Source organism: Lactuca virosa, chromosome 4, assembly GCF_052849685.1.
Source record: "Lactuca virosa cultivar CGN04683 chromosome 4, Lactuca_virosa_CGN04683_v6, whole genome shotgun sequence".
Taxonomy (NCBI): domain Eukaryota; kingdom Viridiplantae; phylum Streptophyta; class Magnoliopsida; order Asterales; family Asteraceae; genus Lactuca; species Lactuca virosa.
The window spans coordinates 66,291,462-66,312,801 of NC_136429.1; the positions used below are offsets into that span (position 1 = coordinate 66,291,462).

Here is a 21,340-nt window from a genome sequence, read left to right on the forward strand (position 1 = left end):
GATTGTTGATGAAGTATGTAATCTCATCCCATAGTTGAGATTTAACTGGTAGGACTTGAGGGGAGTAGATATTTACCATGTTGCAAGAAAGATCATTTAAATTTAAACTATGTATACTATTACCATGAACAAGAAAAATGATAGGTTTTCTACATCTAAACACATGCTAATGTGTTGCGTAAAAATAACAATAATTGATATGTGTTCATGCAACCTAGAAGATCTAAGTTTCGTGTTATTACTGCTACTACTATAAGGAAACAAGAAAAGTATATACCTCTTTTGAGTCAATGATCTCCTTGCTTGAGACCTTGTTCTTCCCATTTTGCATGGATGAGAGGACTCAAACCAAAATCCCTCTAATGGTATCACACACAAGATCGCAAAAAGATCAAATTCAAAAGAAACTAGGAGAGAGGAACAAGATCGATAATTCTACAAACCCTAAAAGGGTTAAGAATTTCGATCCTCCTTAAAGGAAGAGGGGGAAACAGAATTTCAATGAAGGAATGAGCAAATAGGGTTTGATCCCTAGAAGCCTATTTATAGGCTTCAGTTGCTTAGTCCCAAAGTAACTCTTAAACCCTTTGGATAAGCCCTATAATTTACCCTATCCCTTTAGGGTTTTTGGAATATTCCAATTCAACTCATTGAATTAATTAATTCTTAATTAACTTTAAAATAGTTTCTAATTAATTTATCAAGCCATGATAAATTAATAAACTAATTTCTTTTATTTTTTGTTTTGCTCAAATAGGTCATGAAGGCAACCTAAAATGACTATGTTATTATTAAAAGTATTATCAATAGTTAATGACCTTTGACACTATTTCCAACAAAAAAAATATGATTAAATACAATCAAAATAATATTAAAATTTATGATCATTTTCTTTGTATGTAAATAAGATATATCTTGATTTCAGCGACCAGAATATTATATATATATATATATATATATATATATATATATATATATATATATATATATATATATAAAATCTTTTTTCACCTATAAATATTTAACAACCACGACTATTTCACGCCAATCTCTCTCAAATTTATACAAAATATACTCAGAAAATACCGACACCATCTCAAAGAAATGAATAGTTGATTAACGTGGGGTCGACTATTTTGAAATTGATGGAAATAATGATCGCTTAGACTCATGGAAATAATGATCGCTTAGACTCATCGGATGATCATAATTCAAACAATTATATCAACATTTTGGTCATGTCAATTATATTCGACAAGTTTTTTGACGGGTCCATCCCTGATTGTCCGTTTAAAGTAAAGATTGTCCATTTAAAGTAAAGAGAGTGACATACATATATGATTATTATCTTGTAGATGATATATATCATGTATATGTTGTGCTTGCGAAAACATTAAGATGTCAACATGATCCAAAACATATAAAATATAAAACAACTCAATAAAGAGCTACAAATGATATCGAACGAGCATTTGGAGCCATCGAGAAGCATTGACACGTACTAAGACACGTCCTTAGATAAGAAAAAACTCTCAGCTATTATGTATACGTGTATCATTTTACACAATAAGATTTTAGAAGACGAACAAAAAGCAATATACATGTATGTCAAAAATTAAAATGTCTCCTCAAATGTGTCACGAATAGAACCTAGTACCTCATTGTATGTTGACTAAAGAAACGAGATGTATAGCAATCTCAAACATCATGACCTTCGCGGCGATTTTACCGAACATATATTTCAATTTAATCTTATCGATTGAGACTCTATGGAATGATTCATAAGTTTTCGGGATTAAATGACTTATTTTAGTAAATTTTTAATTTTCATTTTAGGGTATTAGTAATTTTAAATTTAATGTTATGTTTTTTTATTGTAATTTATGTTTTATAATTTTAATGTTATGTTTTTTTTTTCTTTTAATGTTAATATTTATGATCTTTTAAAATTAAATACTGTATTTTAAATTTAAAAATGAATGATACCACCTCATCAAATGATATGAAATGCCAACAATTTGGATGGCGAAATCAAAAATTGTAGGTATCAATGACACAATTTCATCAAATTAATTTTAAGTTAATTGTAGACATCAATGACACAAATTCGTGTAAAAAAAGTATATGCGAATCCACGATGTATCTTTGACATTTTAAGTTGTCGTTTTATTGAATTCCTGATCAAATTAATTTTCTGATTAAACAATACCACTCTTCTTTTTTTTTTTTTTTTTTTGGAACGGGCAAATATCATTAAAGCCACAAACCTAGCAAGACGCTAGGGAGGGCGGAAAGTACAAGAAAAAGGAAAGATATTACATGCAAATAAAAGGATTGACACACCATTCAATCCATTGCAAATTACAATATTCTCTCCTATATTTAATCCATAGAAACACCGTGGATTTTACCAAATCAGCCACTTTGGCGGGAGAAGTTCTTGATTTTTTGAACACCCAATCACACCTTGCCTTCCAAATAAGCCATGCCGTCCCGTAACAAATACTAATTAAACTTTTCCTTTTCTTTTCACATGTCCCCCAATGCGCTGTAAACTTCAACAGCTCCTCAACAGATTCAAAATGTACATTGGGGAGGTCACACCAGCGAAGCACCCATTCCCAAACCTCTGCAGCCATTGGGCATCGTAAGATCACATGAGATGCATCCTCATCTTCATTCTCGCAATAGGTACATAGAGGAGAAGTGAGTTGGATACCCCGTTTGAGAAGGGCGCATGCAGTTGGAATTCGCTCCAGGTTTGCCCTCCACATAAAGCAAGTCACCTTCAGTGGGATCTCGTGTATCCACTTTAATGGAGTCTCCAGCGTTGGCATGTTCCATCGGTCAATTTGTATTCTAAGCCCGTTAACATGGAATATCCCATCACTAGATATTGTACACACCCAGTTATCATTACCATGCGCAGCTTGGAAGTCGCTAACTCTGGTAGCAAGCAGGTTAATCTCACTAACCAGATCCGGAGTTCTTGGTGTTGATTTCCATTCCCAGTTAATGACACCATGTTGTAATCGGTCACTGATTTTACAGTGTTTGCGACACTCCAATTTGTATGCCTCCGGGAAGGATGTCTTTAGCGTCGAGTCTCCAATCCATATATCAAGCCAAAACATGGTGTCTTCTCCAGATCCAATTTTTTTCATGATTATTTTATCCATGTCGATTCCAAAAGATTTCAGCTCATCTTGTACTCCAGCTATCCGGTTCCAAACTCCAGGTAATGTCTTTTTAGATATATATCGTGCAGGCTTATTATAGAGATTATGAATACCCTTAATAACCTTACTCCATAGACCTGAGTTATCCACTTTCAGCCGCCATATCCACTTCATGATTAGTGAGAGGTTGAGTGCATGGAGTGAGCCCAAACCTAGGCCGCCAATCTCTTTAGGAGCAGTCACAGACTTCCATGACACCCAATTGATCTTCTTTTGCGCATCCGCACCTCCCCAAAGGAATCTTCTTCTTATGCTTTCCAATTTCTTGATAACACCTGTGGGAGCAACAAACAGTGAGAAATAAAAGGTAGGAAGGCTGCCAAGAACAGCCTTTGCTAATGTTAGTCGACCCCCGAGAGATAAGGTCTTAGACTTCCATAGGTTCAATCGGGATTGGAATCTTTCTATCACCGGCGCCCAATGTCTTTTATATTTCATGTTCGCCCCTACGGGAACACCAATATAGGTGAATGAAAGGTCGCACGGTTTACAACCTAGTGGTTCCACCAATCTTGATACTTCCTGTCGGTCCACCCCAATTCCAAATACCCTTGACTTATTTAAATTCACTTTTAACCCCGAGGATACATGGAAGCAACGGAGTATTCTTGCGAGGTTGTTTATGTTGTCCTCGCTCCATTCACCCACAAAGAGGGCATCGTCTGCGTAGAACAGGTGAGAGATGTGTAAGTTACTATTAGGAATTCGCATTCCTTTAAAAATTCCTTTCGTGCAAGCCTCCTTCATTACAATATTCAGCCCCTCCATTACTATTAGAAAAAGAAATGGAGACAAAGGGTCTCCTTGCCTTATTCCACGCCCCATTCCAAATTCCTCAGTCGGTGATCCATTCACTAAGACCGACAATGTTGCGGTTTTCAGACAGCTCTGTATCCACCCCCTCCATCTTTCGCCAAACCCTAATTGCCTTTGTACATGGTCAAGATATTCCCAATTGACCGAGTCGAAGGCTTTATTAAAGTCTACCTTAAATAGTAGCATCTTTTCTTTCGATTTTTTTCCCATGAGTACATTTCATTGATTATTAAGGGTCCTTCAAGAATGTTCCGTCCCTCAATGAAGGCCGATTGAACATTACCAATACACTCACTAATGACCCTTTTCAGCCTAATAGATAATATTTTTGCAATTATCTTATACATGCTACCAATGAGACTTATTGGCTGGTAATCCCCAATTGTGACCGGGTCCTTTATCTTTGGGACAAGGGTGATAATTGAGGCATTACAGCCCCTGCTGATGACTCCATTCCTTTCAAAGTATTTAACCACGTTCACTATGTCATACTTCATTATCTCCCAGTTCCTTTTTATAAATTTGAATGAGAAGCCGTCAGGTCCCGGACTTTTTTCACTCCCACATGTCCAAATTGCCTCTTTTATCTCCTCAATTGTGAATGGGGCTTCAAGGCTTGAGCTTGCCAATGGATCTAGGACAGAAAACCTGGAGCTAAGGAACTTTGGTCTGGATGGCCACCTTTCTCGAATTTTTTTTTGATAGAAACTAAAGATCTCTGATTTTATTGTTTATGGGTTTGTAATCCATTGGTTATCGATAAGCAATCCTGCAATCCTATTCTTTCTCTTTTTATTATTGACAAAGCCATGGAAGAAGGATGAGTTCTCATCCCCATCGATTACCCACTTAATTTTTGCCCGTTGTTTGATGTCACAAGTCATGAACCTCTCCATTTCCGCTATTTTTTGGAATCCTGCCCTCCTTTCACTTATCTCGCCTTCCGAAAGCAATCGTTCTTCTGCTAGTAGATCGATCTCGTGAACTCTTTTTTTTAAGTCCTGCATTTCTTTCACCTCCTTAGGATGATCTGTAGCTCGCCATTTCTTTATCCCATTTTTTTAGAAATTTCAATTTGGCTATCATGTACATATCCGGAGCACCGTACCCCTTGAATTCCCGCCAAGCCTTTTTAACAACCTCTTCAAATCCTTCTCAGTCGAGCCAAGAATTGAACAATCGGAACGGGGGTTTCCCAAAGTCCGTGAAGGATGTTTGGAGGGTTATCGGGCAATGGTCTGACAGCTCCCTTGGAAGGGCAGTAACCGAAGTGGATGGAAAAACACTGATAAAGTTATTACATACCAGAAACCTATCAAGTTTGCTGAGCTTGTTGTCTGTATGACAGAGGAAGGTATATCTACTCCCCCCCATTCTAATATCTTGAAGACCTGCTTCTGAGATGAATCTGTTGAAATAAAACGCTGAGGATGCACAGAATTGAGAATTAATTCATTCCTCTCTTCTTCTAAGTGTGTTGAAATCTCCAAATAAAATCCATGTTCATGGTCTCTCCTTTTTAAGCTGTAACAGCTCTTCCCATAATCTTTTCTTTTCACCCAGGTCATGAGGACCATATATATTTGCCACTATCGTGTCTCCTGGAATCCCTTCCCAAGCACCAATTGTTACCAGGAAGCGCCTTGATTTAATAATTTCCTTTACCTCAAAAATTTTAACATCCCAAATGCTCAACAGTCCACCCAATCTTCCTGACGATTGGATTGCCGAGACACCAAACTCCTATGAGTCCCAGCACCCACGAACATCGATTGCATCAGTGTTTGTCAATTGAGTTTCTTGTAGTCCCAGGAATGAAATCCTATTATGGACCTTAAGCCTTTTAACCCATCCGACTTTGTGTGCCTCGCCGATCCCCTTTACATTCAAGCTTAGACAATTCATTGCGGAACGAAATACTCACCTTCTTCTCCCATGGCTTCACGAAGGATAGGATCATCGGGGTTGATGTCAAATCCCAATTCCTTTCCTACTTCGGCTGTTTTAACGAGCTCAGATGACTGGGGGTTTTGGGGTCTTCTGTCTGTATTCTCATTCTGTTGTATAGGAGGGGTATTAAGGTCAATTTTGTTTTCTTCGAATGGTGCAGATGGGGATTCCGACAAAGGGATTGTGTGAGGCATCGGATCAGTGTCTGCCAATTCCATCAATGGGGTGATACTGGAAATTATATTCGCACATTCCATACTTACCACTCGTCTCCTTTTCCCATTGGACCTGCCTACTTTAAACGTGTGGGCTTCATTGCATGCGATTGGAGATGGAAAGGGCCCAAAACAGTTGAGTGGTGGAATTCCATTACTTGGCCCACCGTGTATTGATTTTGGGGTACTGGGGACTGTGTGGCATGCTTCATTCACGTGACTAGGTTGATTCATCATACCGTTAGGCATTAGTTTCTCCATATTCCGAGGTGTCGCTTCAGCTGCCTCCCTCGGTGATTCCATTAGTATCGTCGGTTCCCCATGAGACTCTTCGTCTTCCATCTCCATCATGTTAGAGTCACTCGCCGAAACCCTAGTTTTTTCCGGTTCTTGAGCACCCACTTCAGTGGCTTCCGGCCATATCTCCCCCTCTTCCCTTTCGTCATTCTTCGCTGACATCCGATCGTCTTCATCCACTTTTCTTTACCGTCTTCAGGTGGGTCGAATCTGAATGGGAACCAATCTTCGTCAAATTCGATGATGCCCAGTTTATAGACTTTTCCTTCAAAAGCAGCGTGAATTTCATCGTTAATTCGAGTCCTCCTGGTGGTGAGCAGTCCAATCTTAACATGAGAGAGATCCACTCTGTGAGGGATGTCTTCATAAGGAGCAATTGTCTTCCCAAACCCTTCCGTGATAATCCGAAAATTGCGCTGACCCCAGAGGTGTAGGGGAAGTCCCATGATTCTAACCCATGCCACACGTTCTTCATGCGTCTCGACTTTGTCTCCCCATCTCACCCATTTTAGATAGTCCTTCCACCTATGCTCGCTTACCATGAATTCCTTGGCAGCTACAGAGTGATCGAATAACATTAAGACCATTAAACCTCCAATGAATTTCACCTCAACGCAAGTCTCTCCCTTTGCCAGAAGGAGCTTGGGAAGATGGCCCAGATGATCCAACGATGCTGCTTCGCCAACCAGTGATATTTTTCTCAACCAGCTGTGTGTGGCAGGTTCATGATGAAGGGTGACTGGTATCGGAAGCGGTGGACCAAGGGGGTAGGCTTGCGTTGTATTTATCGGTCTCAGCATGTCGGTGTACGATCAATGATCCTGAAGACCGGTCCCTATCCTCATTCCTTTGTTTTTGGCCATGGCTATCTGCTCGACATTCAATCTCCTGGATTTCTCATTTTGGGTTTGGTTCCTTATTGTTACCTTTCTCTCATGTAGGGCGACATTGACAGCAAGTGTCTTCCCTCCAACTTTGACACCGTCCAATCTTCTTTCTAACTCCTTGGAGTTTCCAACCCCTCTGAATCTAATGAACGCATAGTATTGCTTATTCTTCCCCAACTTTTGCCCCATGTATACATCTGAGAGCTTTCCATATTTCTCGAACGCTCTCCAGAGCTCTCCTTTCGTCGCTTCCTTTGGCACGTTTGTAGCAAAGTACGTGGTCTCCTGGTTGTTCACCGGCCTCTATTTCCGGCGTACTACCGTCCAGTCGCTCTCCATTTCAGTGTTTTCAAAGAAATAAATCAAGCATTACTGATCCCCATGCTTTTCTGCTTGTAACAATACCGCTCTTTACGTCATACCAACTAAACTATGATGTGTTCTTAATTAATTTATACTTTAATCAATAGTTACAGTTTTTCAAAGTTAATGAATAATATTTTCCCACGATAACCAACCAACCAATCCAGGAGGTGTGACTCTTCCAGCCGTTGCCCCCACCATACATTGTAGAGATTGATCGATGGCTTTGTCCTGCTTCTCCTCTCATTTTCGTTAAGTCCACACTTCATCTAAAAAAATGTTTTTAGCATAAACTTCATTAAGAATGTTTCGCCGCTAATTAAATGACAAATATTTATAACGAGTATTCCATGAAATAAAATTGAGATGAAACACAAATTATTAGAGTAAAACATAATGCATACAGTTTCAAACTTATATTATATTTTATTTATATACTTTAATAAGAAATATTATTCTTATTAATACAACATAACAAAGGGAAAAACAATCTATCAACACATTTGGTTGGTCTTAATGTATGATAATAATATTAAACCTAAATATTAGTTTAATAGAATCGACAACTATGCCCATACGATGAGATTCAAACGGTTAGGCTATCTGGAATATATATTACAAACACCTCCGTAGTCTACTTGACATCAACCACTATATGTGAATACCACATTGGTGGTTGGTGGTCGATAGTTGTTGGTAGTTGTCATGGTCATTTGTGGCGGGGAGGATGAACCGTTAGGCTCGGTCCTAATATTTGGAGGCCTTGTGTGGAAATCAAAATGAGGCCCCATAAAAGTTTTCTTGTAAATATTAAGTAAATTTGTTACCATTAAATTCAAAACTCAAAATTGCTAACAAACATCTCATTAAATTCACTACCACAACATCATGTCTTCATTCATTGGATGTTCCAGTTTCTACAATCATAGATGTTCACTGAAATATCTTCTTTGTCATCACTATTACCATTCACGGTGGCTATCTTTTCTACATTTTCAATTCAACTTCTTTTTCTCTAGGTTCTTCCACAACATCATGAACTTCTTCTCTAGGTTCTTCCTCAACTTCATAATCTTCATCCATATTTTCTAGCACATGCAATTCAACTTCTTCATCTCCATGTTCTTCGACAACTGATTCTTCATTACGATGATATTTTTATATTTGTTTGACGATAAATTGATTGATAGATCCTCTTTGACTATGAATAATTTGTTCTTCTTTTTGTTTTCTTTTACACATAGAACAACTCAATTAAAAAAACTCAATGTTAATACTTTATAATATATACTTTTAATGTTTATTAAAAAGTTAATGTTTAAAACAGTTAAATTCTTGAGCGAAAAAACTTCCAAGTTTTTTTTATAGATTTTTAAAATAAAAAACTACTGTTATAGTCTCTCAATAATTCAAAACTTAAAGATAATTATCACAAAAAAATTCTAGGAACCAAACATTATAGCACATCCATCATTTTTCATGCATGTTAGTTGTTAATATATATATATATATATATATATATATATATATATATATATATATATATATATATATATAATTAATTTTGGATACAAATTGGTGAAAATGATCATTTGCTAAAAGAAAAAAATAAAGTGAAATTTTGGTTATTTTATAAAATAAACAAAAATAATTTTTACATCAGGATTGACGGCAATCGGATGCTAGCCCTTTCTAGATTAAATTATTTTTATTTTAAATGGAAAATTAATTAATTTTCGGTACAGGTTTAATTTTTTTATGGAGTCGGCTAACAAATGATTTGTTTTAATTTTTAAACAAAATGAAAACTGAAATATGGAAGGATAAAGGTATAAAGGATGAGAATGATTAGGATCGGAGCAAACATTAATGCTTTTCGACATGATTTATTTTAGATTGATTTCGAAAGAGAGAACATGAAAGAAACATGAGAGAAAAGGAACGGATTGGAACTCCTTAACCGTATAAATCAATTTATTCTAATGAAACTATTTAATTTTGATATTTTTTTTTCTGGTTCGACCAACTTTAATATGTTTTTGTTGATATGATTTTTTCATAAAAATAGAATAGAAAATGATATCTTTTGCTGACTTTGTTGATTATTTGTTATTTGTTGACAAGTTGACAATATAGTTATTAGAGCAAATTAGAACAATGGCAATATGGTTTACAAGCAATCCAAAATATATTTTCTTTGTAACGATTGTGTCCAAGAGTATAGTAGTTGCTGTTTTGGTTTCTGAAAAATATAAAATGACATTCTTAACTCCACGTTGGTTTGGGAAATTTACTTACCATTCTTGCATCTTAATTTAACATGAGAAAGACGAAAGGGTGAGGGTGGAGAAAACAATCTCCATATATAAATCCAATAATCTTACTTCTTTACGTTTATTAAAAATTATTGATCTTGGTGGGATCAATCTCACGAACAAATTCCAAAAACCTTCAAAAGATTTGTAATAACATCCTTAACCAAATGAGAAAGAATGTGTATTAATTTCTTATTAAACTTAGTAACATTGGGACCAAGAATAAAAAAAGATCAAATAAGAAAAATAGGACTTGGCGACTAGATCTTAAATTACCAAAGGAAAGTCAAACATTGGGGGTGTAGAGGTGGCTATTGGGCCCCAATGGAAACACCATACCCCCTTGGGCGGCCCCCGAACTTTCTCTCGGTTCACTCGTTGTCACTCTCTTCTTTTCTTTCCTTTCTTTGTTAGTTTGTTACGTTAAAAGGTCAAATTTTTCTTAAAAATGTTTTTTAAATACTTAGACCTTCAACATTTTTACACACTCATTCTACAATTCTTTCTTGTTTGCACCTAAAATAGATTCACAAAATCCTTCAAAATATAGTAATATACCAACCTCAACATCCTCTTGTAAGTTGTAACCAAAATTGCCTTACTCATAGGTGGAGCTAGGTGGTTCGTAGGATGCCCCTCAAAAAAAAATTAGTAGTGTATTTTTTTTAATATTTTTTTTCAGGAGTGTAATTTTTTTTCGAAAAAATTTCAAGGATACCCGTTTACTTTGATCGTGGCTCCTGACCTTACTAGTTAAACCACATCAATGTTCGACAATGGGAAATAAGCTGAAACGGACATAAACGTCTGACTCGAACATGTGGTCCGGAACGAACCAAGACGTCGGACTCTAATGATTGTACGATATCGTCGGATGCACATTGTCTCTTTTATCTCCTTAACGAGGATGACGACATGGAGCCAATAGAACCTCGATGCTCAGAGGAATAAAGGATAAGTAGCTTCGTCATCAAGTTTTTCAAGCTACAATGCGGACGATAAAATATCTATAATAGCCAAGAAGTTGAAGAAATTTAATTCAAGTTATGGTTTACACATGGAATTTGAAAAATAAAATAATTGTATAAAGTAAAAACAATTGGCGAAAAATCTATGCAAAAAATGAGGCATAAAGGTATGAACATTTTAAAATTTTAACGAATGAACAACGATTATCTGACGGGAAACGTGTTTCGAACTGTTAAATGTTGAAAGACGAAATAGCAAAAGAATATTTTGATGAATCATTATATATATATATATATATATATATATATATATATATATATATATATATATATGTTGTAAATAATTGGTGGTGTTGTAAATAATTGGTGAATGACGTAATAATTGGTGCATGGTACATTTGTCAACATTTATAACTAGTTACAATTATATGTTAGTAAAATTTGTAGTATAAATACCCCTCCATTGTAAAGAATGAAAGACACCAAAAGTTATAAGAGATATAACTTTCATATTCTCTCTAAATATTCTTTATTCTCAATTAAAGTTATTATCAAAGTTTACTAGTTTGGTTTGATTTATAGTTACATTAATTACGCTTAATTCATAACACGTTATCAGCACGAAAGCTTTAATCAAGGTTACTAAACAAGTGGAAAATCACATCTATCTTAATCAAGGTATGTATTACTTAGTAAAAACACTATTAATTATAAAAACCTCAATCATATTAAAATAATAATACTAATGAATTAATGAAACTTATACATTATGGACATTATGGACTAGTAACAATTTTTATTTCTTATACTAACATTTCTTTATGTATTCTAATTTTTATGCTAACATTTACATTATGCAACTAATTTTTATTTATGCAAACTAACATTTACATTATGCAACCAACTTTTATTTATGCATACTAACATTTATATTATGCTACCAACTTTTATTTGTGCATACTAACATTTAAATTATATTTATTTATACATGTCAATGTTTATTTATATTTTAGATACTCTTCATAATTTTATTTAAACATTTACTAATATTTATTTATGTTTCTAATTAGTAAAGTTATGTATTAGTTATAAGTCTTATTATATGATTTATAAAATACATATACATATATACACAACGAGAATATATATGCAACGGTTATAAACAGCAAAAACAACGGCTATATTTTTTTACCATAAATAAACATCTTTACCCTGCTTATTTTACCCACAACAAATATTTCTCTCTTCTATCAAATAAATCAATTTCAAGAAATCAAGCTTCAAGATGATTTATCCTTTTGTGATAATCATGACTATAATAGTCATGTTACTTTTCATCCCAATCCTTAACATCGAAGATAATATGGAATTTCATCTACTTTTAGGCTTGTATGCAATGTTAGCTTTACCGCTTCTTTTTTGTGTAATATTTATTGAAATAAATGGATTTTAATTTTAATTTTAATTTTGTTTAAAATTTATAGTTATATTATGTCCAACATTGCAAAGCTCGAGTTTGCAGCACTTGAAGTTAGTGGGAAAAACTATGTGCCATGGATGATAGATGTAAAAATGCATCTTGAATCCATGGGTATCTCAAATACTATATATGAAATTAATAATTGCTTGGCACAAGACAAAGCAAAAGCACAAGTTTTCCTTCGTAAGCATATTGATGAAATGTTGAGATTTGAATATCTTGATGTTACTGATCCAAGTATTCTCTGGAATCTTTTGAAAGAAAGATTTGATCATCAAAAGGAAGTTATACTTCCAAATGCTAGAGATGAATGGAGAACACTAAGGTTTCAAGACTTCAAGAAAGTAAATGAATACAACTCAGCTTTGTTCAGAATATGTTCACAACTCAAGTATTGTGGACAAGAGGTTACTGATGAAGATATGTTGGAGAAAACTTACTCAACATTTCATGCAACAAACATTACCTTGATGCAACAATATCGGATGCAAAAGTTCACAAGATATTCTGAACTGAATGCATGTCTGCTCGTTGCAGAGCAAAACAATGAACTCTTGATGAAAAACCATGAATCTCGTCCAACGGGATCAGTAGCACTTCCTGAAGCAAATGCTATAAATATTGATGGTCATCGAAACAATACATGTGGACGAGGGCGAGGTCGTGGTCGAGGACGAGGCCGTGGCTATTTTAATCGAAACCAAAGCCATAATCAGAACCATAATTCTGGTCGTGGACAAGGTAATAATCGTGGTCGTGGCCAGAAAAGGAATAATTACCAATATTCACAAAGAAACAATGTCCACACACAAGATAAGGCCAAAGTGACAAGGCATGACACTGGGACATCACAAAAATCTGATGGTTCATGTTATAGATGTGGTAGCACAGGCCATTGGTCAAGGACCTGTCGCACACCTGCACATCTTTGTCAACTTTATCAAGAGTCCATTAAAGGAAAAGGAAAAGAAGCAAACCTCATTGATAATGTTGAATTCACTCCGCTAAATGTTGCTGATTTCTGCAATGACATGGAAGACATAAACTAAAAAAAATCTATTATTGTTCTAGTAAAACTGTTTTTCCTTCGTTTGTTTTTCATGTAATGTCTTTCCTACAATAAATGAACTTTCTTTTTAATAATAATTATGATTATGTTTATTCACTTATTATTCCTTTTATATGTGAAGTTTAATATGAGTCCAACTGGAGCAAAACACCAAGAAAAGATTGGAGATCTTTGTATAGCAGATAGTAGTAGTACACATACTATTCTGAAATCAAAGAAATATTTTTCAGAATTAGTACCAACAAAAACAGTCATACATACAATATCAGGTCCTGCAGACTTGATAGAGGGAACCGGGAAAGCCCATTTTATATTACCAAATGGTACAAGCTTTTGTATAGAAAATGCCTTATTTTCTCCAAAGTCTAATAGAAACTTATTAAGTTTCAATGACATATATTTCAAAGGTTATAACACAAAAACTGTGACCATTGAAAATAAGAAATATATGTATATTATAGACAAAAACCATGTGCTTGAAAAACTACCAACACTTGATTCTGGTCTGCATTATACATATATACATATGATTGAATCAAATATGGTAGTCGAAGGAAAACATTGTGATCCTGGAACATTCAGTTTATGGCATGATAGGTTGGGCCACCCAGGATTAACAATGATGTGAAGGATAATTGAGAATACACATGGGCATCCATTGAAGGACCAAAAGCTCCCTCAATCCAACAGCATAAAACCATGTGCATCTTGTTCCCTTGGAAAGTTAATTATAAAACATTCTCCAATGAAAGTTGAAAGGGAGTCACCTAGATTTCTAGAAAGAATTCAAGGTGATATATGTGGACCGATTCACCCACCATCTGGACCATTTAGATACTTTATGGTCTTAATAGATGCATCCAGCAAATGGTCTCATGTTTGCCTATTATCAACTCGTAATATAGCATTTGCAAAGTTTCTTGCCCAAATTATTAAATTAAGGGCACACTTCCCTAATTATACTATCAAAAGAGTGAGACTTGATAATGCTGGTGAATTTACTTCACAAGCATTTAATGACTATTGTATGTCTGTAGGAATTGTTGTTGAGCATCCAGTTGCTCATGTACACACACAAAATGGTTTAGCTGAATCACTGATTAAACGTCTCCAGCTAATAGCTAGACCATTGATAATGAGGACCAAACTTCCTGTTTCTGTTTGGGGCCATGCAATCTTACATGCTGGATCATTGATACGCATGAGACCAAGTTCATATCATGTATATTCTCCACTACAACTTGCTTTCGGTTAAGAGCCAAATATATCCCATTTGAGAATTTTTGGGTGTGCAGTATATGTCCCTATTGTACCACCTCAACGGACGAATATGGGTCCTCAAAGAAGGTTGGGAATATATGTTGGTTATGAGTCAGTCTCTATTATAAGATATCTTGAACCATTAACAGGTGATGTTTTCACAGCACGCCTTGCAGATTGTCAATTTGATGAGGCAAATTTCCCATCATTAGGTGGAGAAAAGAAGATTCTGGAAAAGGATGTGTCATGGCATGAGCCTACTTTATCATATCTTGACCCTCGCACAAAGCAATGTGATATGGAAGTTCAAAAGATAATGCATTTCCAATAAATGGCAAATCAATTACCTGATGCATTTACTGACACAAAAAGGGTGACTAAATCATATATACCAGCTGTCAATGTTCCAGCTCGAATTGACATTCCACATGGACAATCTGATGATAAAGTCACTCAAGAGTCTAAAACATGCCTGAAGCGTGGAAGGCCATTTGGTTCTAAGGATAAGAACCCACGAAAAAGAAGAGGAGCAGAAAATGCACTAGATCACGATGAAAGTGTTCCTGGAGAAACACGAATTATTCAAATTCCCCCAGGAAAGGAGGATGATGCATTAAATTATGGTCAGACAAATAGAATATGTGACCAAAATGAAACTGACAATATAGGTGCAATATTTTCTTATTCAGTTGCATGTGATATTATGAATGATGATCCCGAACCACAATCTGTCATTGAATGTCAAAGAAGAAATGATTGGGCTAAATGGAAGGAAGCTATGCAAGTTGAATTAAATTCTCTTAACAAGAGAAAGGTTTTTGGGAACATTATTCTCACACCTGAAGTTGTGAAACCATTAGGATATAGATGGATCTTCGTACGGAAAAGAAATGAGAAAGACGAAATTGTAAGATACAAGGCCAGGCTTGTTGCTCAAGGTTTCTCTCAAAGACCTGGAATTGATTATGAAGAAACTTATTCACCGGTAATGGATGCAACCACTTTCAGATATTTAATCAGCTTGGCAGTATCTAAAAATTTAGAGATGCGTCTTATGGATGTTGTTACAGCTTACTTGTATGGATCACTTGATAGTGATATCTATATGAAAATCCCTGAAGGATTTAAAATGCCTGAAGCGTTAAGTGCAAAACCCAAAGAAATGTATTCTATAAAATTACAAAGATCTTTGTATGGTTTAAAGCAATCTGGGCGAATGTGGTACAATCGTTTAAGCGATTATTTGACAAGTAAAGGTTATAAAAATAACACTATTTGTCCATGTGTATTTATTAAGAAAACAACATCTGGATATGTGATCATAGCAGTCTATGTTGATGATCTGAACATCATTGGAACGAATAAAGAAATCCTTGAAGTGATTGAACTATTAAAGAAAGAATTTGAAATGAAAGATCTTGGAAAAACCAAATATTGTCTTGGTTTACAGATTGAGCATATGCCTAACGGAATACTTGTGCATCAATCAAATTACACAGATAGAGTCTTGAAACGTTTCAATATGGAAAATGCAAATCCTTTAAGCACTCCAATGGTTGTTAGATCATTAAATATTGACAATGATCCATTTCGTCCATGCGAAGAAAATGAAGAAGTCCTTGGTCCAGAAGTACCATACCTTAATGCAATTGGAGCTCTTATGCATTGGAATGGAATCAAACATATTTTTCGATACCTTCGAGGAACTAGTGATTTAGGGTTATTTTATCCTAACAATTCAAAAGAAAGCTTAATTGGTTATGCAGATGCAGGTTATTTGTCTGATCCTCATAAAGCTAGATCTCAAACTGGATACGTATTCATGAATGGAGGTACCGCAATTTCCTGGCGTTCTCAAAAGCAAACACTTGTTGCCACATCCTCAAATCATGCTGAAGTAATTGCACTAAATGAAGCTAGTAGAGAATGTACATGGTTGAGATCAATGACACATCTAGTTTTAACTTCATGTGGACTTGAAAAAGATATAGGTCCAACTTTAATATACGAAGATAACTCAGCATGTGTTAATCAAATGAAAGAAGGATATATCAAGAGCGACAGGACAAAACATATACCTCCAAAGTTTTTCGAGTACACTCAAGAGCTTATAAAGAACCATCAAGTTGAAATCAAATATGTTCAATCCAGTAACAATGCATCAGACCTTTTTACGAAGACACTTCCTACTGCAATCTTCAGGAAACATGTCCATGGCATCGGAATGCGACATGTGCATAGAATATAATGTGACAGATGTCTAAATAAGGGGGAGTCAACTATACACTGCACTCTTTTTCCCTTCGCTAAAGTTTTTTCCCACTGGGTTTTCTTTAGCAAGGTTTTTAATGAGGCAGTACGTCAAAGTTGAATGTTAAAATGATGTCATCCAAGGGGGAGTGTTGTAAATAATTGGTGGATGACATAATAATTGGTGCATGGTATATTTGTCAACATTTCTAACTAGTTACAATTATATGTTAGTAAAATTTGTAGTATAAATACCCCTCCATTGTAAAGAATGAAAGACACCAAAAGTTATAAGAGATATAACTTTCATATTCTCTCTAAATATTCTTTCTTCTCAATTAAAGTTCTTATCAAAGTTTACTAGTTTGGTTTGATTTATAGTTACATTAATTACGCTTAATTCATAACAATATATATATATATATATATATATATATATATATATATATATTGACGTGTGTTCTACCATAGTAAGTAGAACATATTGAATGCTGATAAGTGATCGATGTAGAGGGAAAATGTGTTTGATGAAAGTATATGAATTACATTGCTAAGATATATACATAAACAACATAAATTGACATGTTTTAAAACCGAAAGAAAGTAAGTCCAAAGATGAGAACATGACTAACAAAATGATGAGATTCAAGACGGTGACATTAAATTACTACTCGTTCCCAATAACTACGTGATTTCGAGACCCGTCTGTGACATCCCTAATTTTCACGGCCAGAAGAGACCGATTTGTTTATGCTTTGTTTTTTTTAAAATCAGAGTAATCGTTTAAAGAACAGTGTTGCGGAATTTGTTCCCAAAACAAAATGTGATAAGAATTTATCAAAGCATTTATTTAAAGAAATGTATTTTCATTATATAACAAAATCTCGGGATATCATGTTCCGATACAGACCAAAAGCATAAACAGTATAAAATAGACCTTACAACGGTTATTTATAACTATTGATCTATAATCCAAAATCTCTCGTCTTGTCAACCAACTTATCCTATTGTGCCACTACCTATGATACAAAGAAAACCGAGTGAGTTAGGCTTGGGAGCCTGGTGAGCATATAGGGTTTTCAACCCATAATAATATAATTATTATATTTAACCATCAAACAATCAACCCAATTACCCATCCCCATTATCTTATTTATTTCTTAAGGTTTTACCCTAAGAATCAACTATCATTCCTTCATTCATTACTAAGGATTGACCTAAGGAATTGGCACAAAGTCCATTGCTGCCTGTGGTTCATCTACACAGTACTAAATCCATATCTACCAAGGTTCATCTACATAGTACTAAATCCATAGCTATCATCGTTCATTTACACAATACTAAATCCATAGCTACCAAGGTTCTTATATAAGGCACTAAATCTATAGCTGTCAGGTTTTTTTAGAGTACACTGGTGAACATCAAGTCCACAACACCTACAAGTTGTGAGCCTGCTAGTGTTCCACAAGACTGTCTAGAATAGTCCGTGGTTGTCATCCCTACTCTGCTAAATGACGGGGCCATCGTTTGGGTAAAGGTTTCACTAATTTTTCACCTGTCACCCTCATCTCATGATCTATATCATCTTTCGTTTCATCCTCAAACTCATCCTTCATCACACACCAACTATTTCGTCTACCCATGTTCTACCCAAGATATTTGTAGATAAAAATTACATATACAGTTTAAACCATTTGAAAACTTGTATAAAACATTCATTCAACATCTATCTCAAATAAACAAACAATATATAAACACATAACACGTATTTCATAGTAAATACTTCATATCTATGTGTTAGAAGAAAGTAACTACACACTCACTTGTTAAGACGATTGTCGGACAACATTACGACTCTTCAAGTAGAAGTTCTTCTATGAAACCAGGATATCTTCACACACCGGGCTTCTCGTGGGCAGAGCTTCGGCTTGAAACTCTTTTCTTCTCGAGATCTTCGGGGCTTCGGGACTCGCTTCTGGTGTCGGGATGATACCGGGACTTCGGGGGTATTTCTTGCCAAGTAGAAGAAAGAAAAAGGGTGAAGAAGTGGAAAATTAGCAATAAAACCCGGAGGTCTCACTTTCTATTTATAGGGGCTGAACCCCGATTTACGTTGGGCTGGGCGTACTCCGCTGTCGACATGTACGCTGGGCGTACTGGGTGGATCAGACCGGATGCGTCACGACTTCGGATAAGCTCCAAATTAATATTTTTATTCATTTATTTTATTTATTTATTTAAAAACTTCAGAAATTCATAACTTCTGCATACGAGCTTCGTTTTTGACGTTCTTTATGTCCACGCGTAGGTGAGACTATGGTCTACAACTTTCATTTAGACTCTGTCGGCTAATTTTGATTTTATTTTTATTATTATATTTTTAATAGGCCGGGACAGGAAAAGTCCGTTAAAAATTCATAACTTCTTCATCCGACGTCCGTTTTCGTCTGTCTTTTTACCGTTGAATTACTATTAACGAGATCTTTGATTCTCGTTTAGATTGTTTCGGCCAAAAATCACTCGATCTCATATTCGAACTTTGGGCTGCATACCGCTGAGTCGAAACTTCGAAAAATCACAACTTCCTCATATGAAGTCAGATTTAGACGTTCTTTTTATGCACGCTCTCGGTTTAACGTATTCTACGACTTTAGTTTAGATCACTAAGACTAAATATCACTCTATCGTAAATTCACTATTTACGTCCTACAGTGTCGTGCCGAATCTGTCGCGAAACTTCGACAGGTCATAAGTTCGTCATTAGAACTCGGATTTCGGCATTCTTTATATATCCGGAATCCTTGTCACGACCATTACAACCTAGTTAAGATTATTAATTCTAAATATTCTTTTATCAAAAAGTCACTTTTGATTCTTATCGTCTCTAAATTGACTAGCCCGGATCTATGGGCGTTACACCGTCTCCAACTAAAACAGAAAAATTATTGCACTTATTTGTAAAAGAATTTAGGATACCTGCATCGTTATTGTGGTGAGCAGTCGCCCCGGTGTCCATGAACCAATTTTTGTTTCCCGGATCTTGGAGAGTCATAGTATTGAATGCTTGAGGTAAGGTAGTTGCTTGGTCAGCAGATGGCGGGTATTGAAAAAACTGAAAGTCATTTGGATGATAAATGGGTTGTCCGTTGTTGGGCTGACTAGAAGTAAGCATTGCATGATGTTGCTGGGATGGAGTGACATTGGGCCACTAGGCTGTTTGATGTGGATGCGTTGGACCTGCAAAAAGTGGTCATTGGGCTGATGGAGGAGGTTGTGGAAAAAAACCACGTTGAGGAGGGTAAGACATGGGCCAAGCATAGAACCCTCCCCACACAGCTGAAGAGTGCGAGAAGCCACCACCGTCATTTGAACGGCCACCCCGTTTGCCGCCATTCCTCCCACCAGAACGACCAGACTGTCCGCCCTGCTGATGACGCCCCCCTCTATCGCCGGTTGATGAGCCACGGTTTGAGGTTGGCTCTCGATTTTGATGTTGAGTATTGAGGATCGTCGGGGCAGAAGGAGTATCAAGATGCGGGGATTGTACAAGTCGATTATGCTCTTTATTCATCGATCGTTCTTCAAGAGTAAGCATGGAGTGCATCTCCAAGAAGGTCGAAAACGGTTTCTGATGGCGGATCGTTGTAACAATGTGAGAGAACTTTGGCGATAGTCCGTTTAGGGCATATATGACAAGATTTCGTTCATTCACCGGAGAGCCAATATTGGCGAGCAGGTCAGATATAGACTTAATCTTGGTGCAATATTCCATAATAGTGGAGTCTCCAATGGTTAGAGAGCGCAGTTCATCGTCCAATTCCATAGCTTTACTTTCTTTATTCTCATGAAACAGATCTTTAATAGCTTTCCAAACTTCAACAGCAGTGGCATCGTGTAAACACTTTCCTTGTTTGATATTTCGACCCTATATGCATTGGGTATCACGAAATCCAAACTTGGTTTAATTCCTGATGCAGCAATTCTGATTTTTAGGCACAAAATCGGAATCAATTGAAGAAGATAAAGTGAAGAAAACGTTTTGTGTTTTCGTATGTGTTTCAAAATCTGTTTTTCACAGACTTATCCAATCAACGGATAAGTCACAACAGTTTACATCTTTTAAGAATTACAAATTAGACCTTGTAATGTCTTTTCAAGAATGACAAATTAGACCTTGTAATGTCTTAAAAAAAAAATTTCGGGGCGCTGCCCCCCGACTTGACATAGTACA

The 21,340-nt window shown here is 35.8% G+C and overlaps 1 protein-coding gene across 1 annotated transcript; it reads right to left on the reverse strand.

Annotated features, from left to right (window-relative positions):
* Positions 1–20,359: 20,359 nt before the first annotated feature.
* On the reverse strand, positions 20,360–20,932 carry LOC145104577 (uncharacterized). Its single transcript, XM_079041800.1, has one exon. The coding sequence runs from the start codon at positions 20,930–20,932 to the stop codon at positions 20,360–20,362; it is 573 nt and encodes a 190-aa protein (XP_078897926.1).
* Between the last annotated feature and the right edge of the window lie 408 nt (positions 20,933–21,340).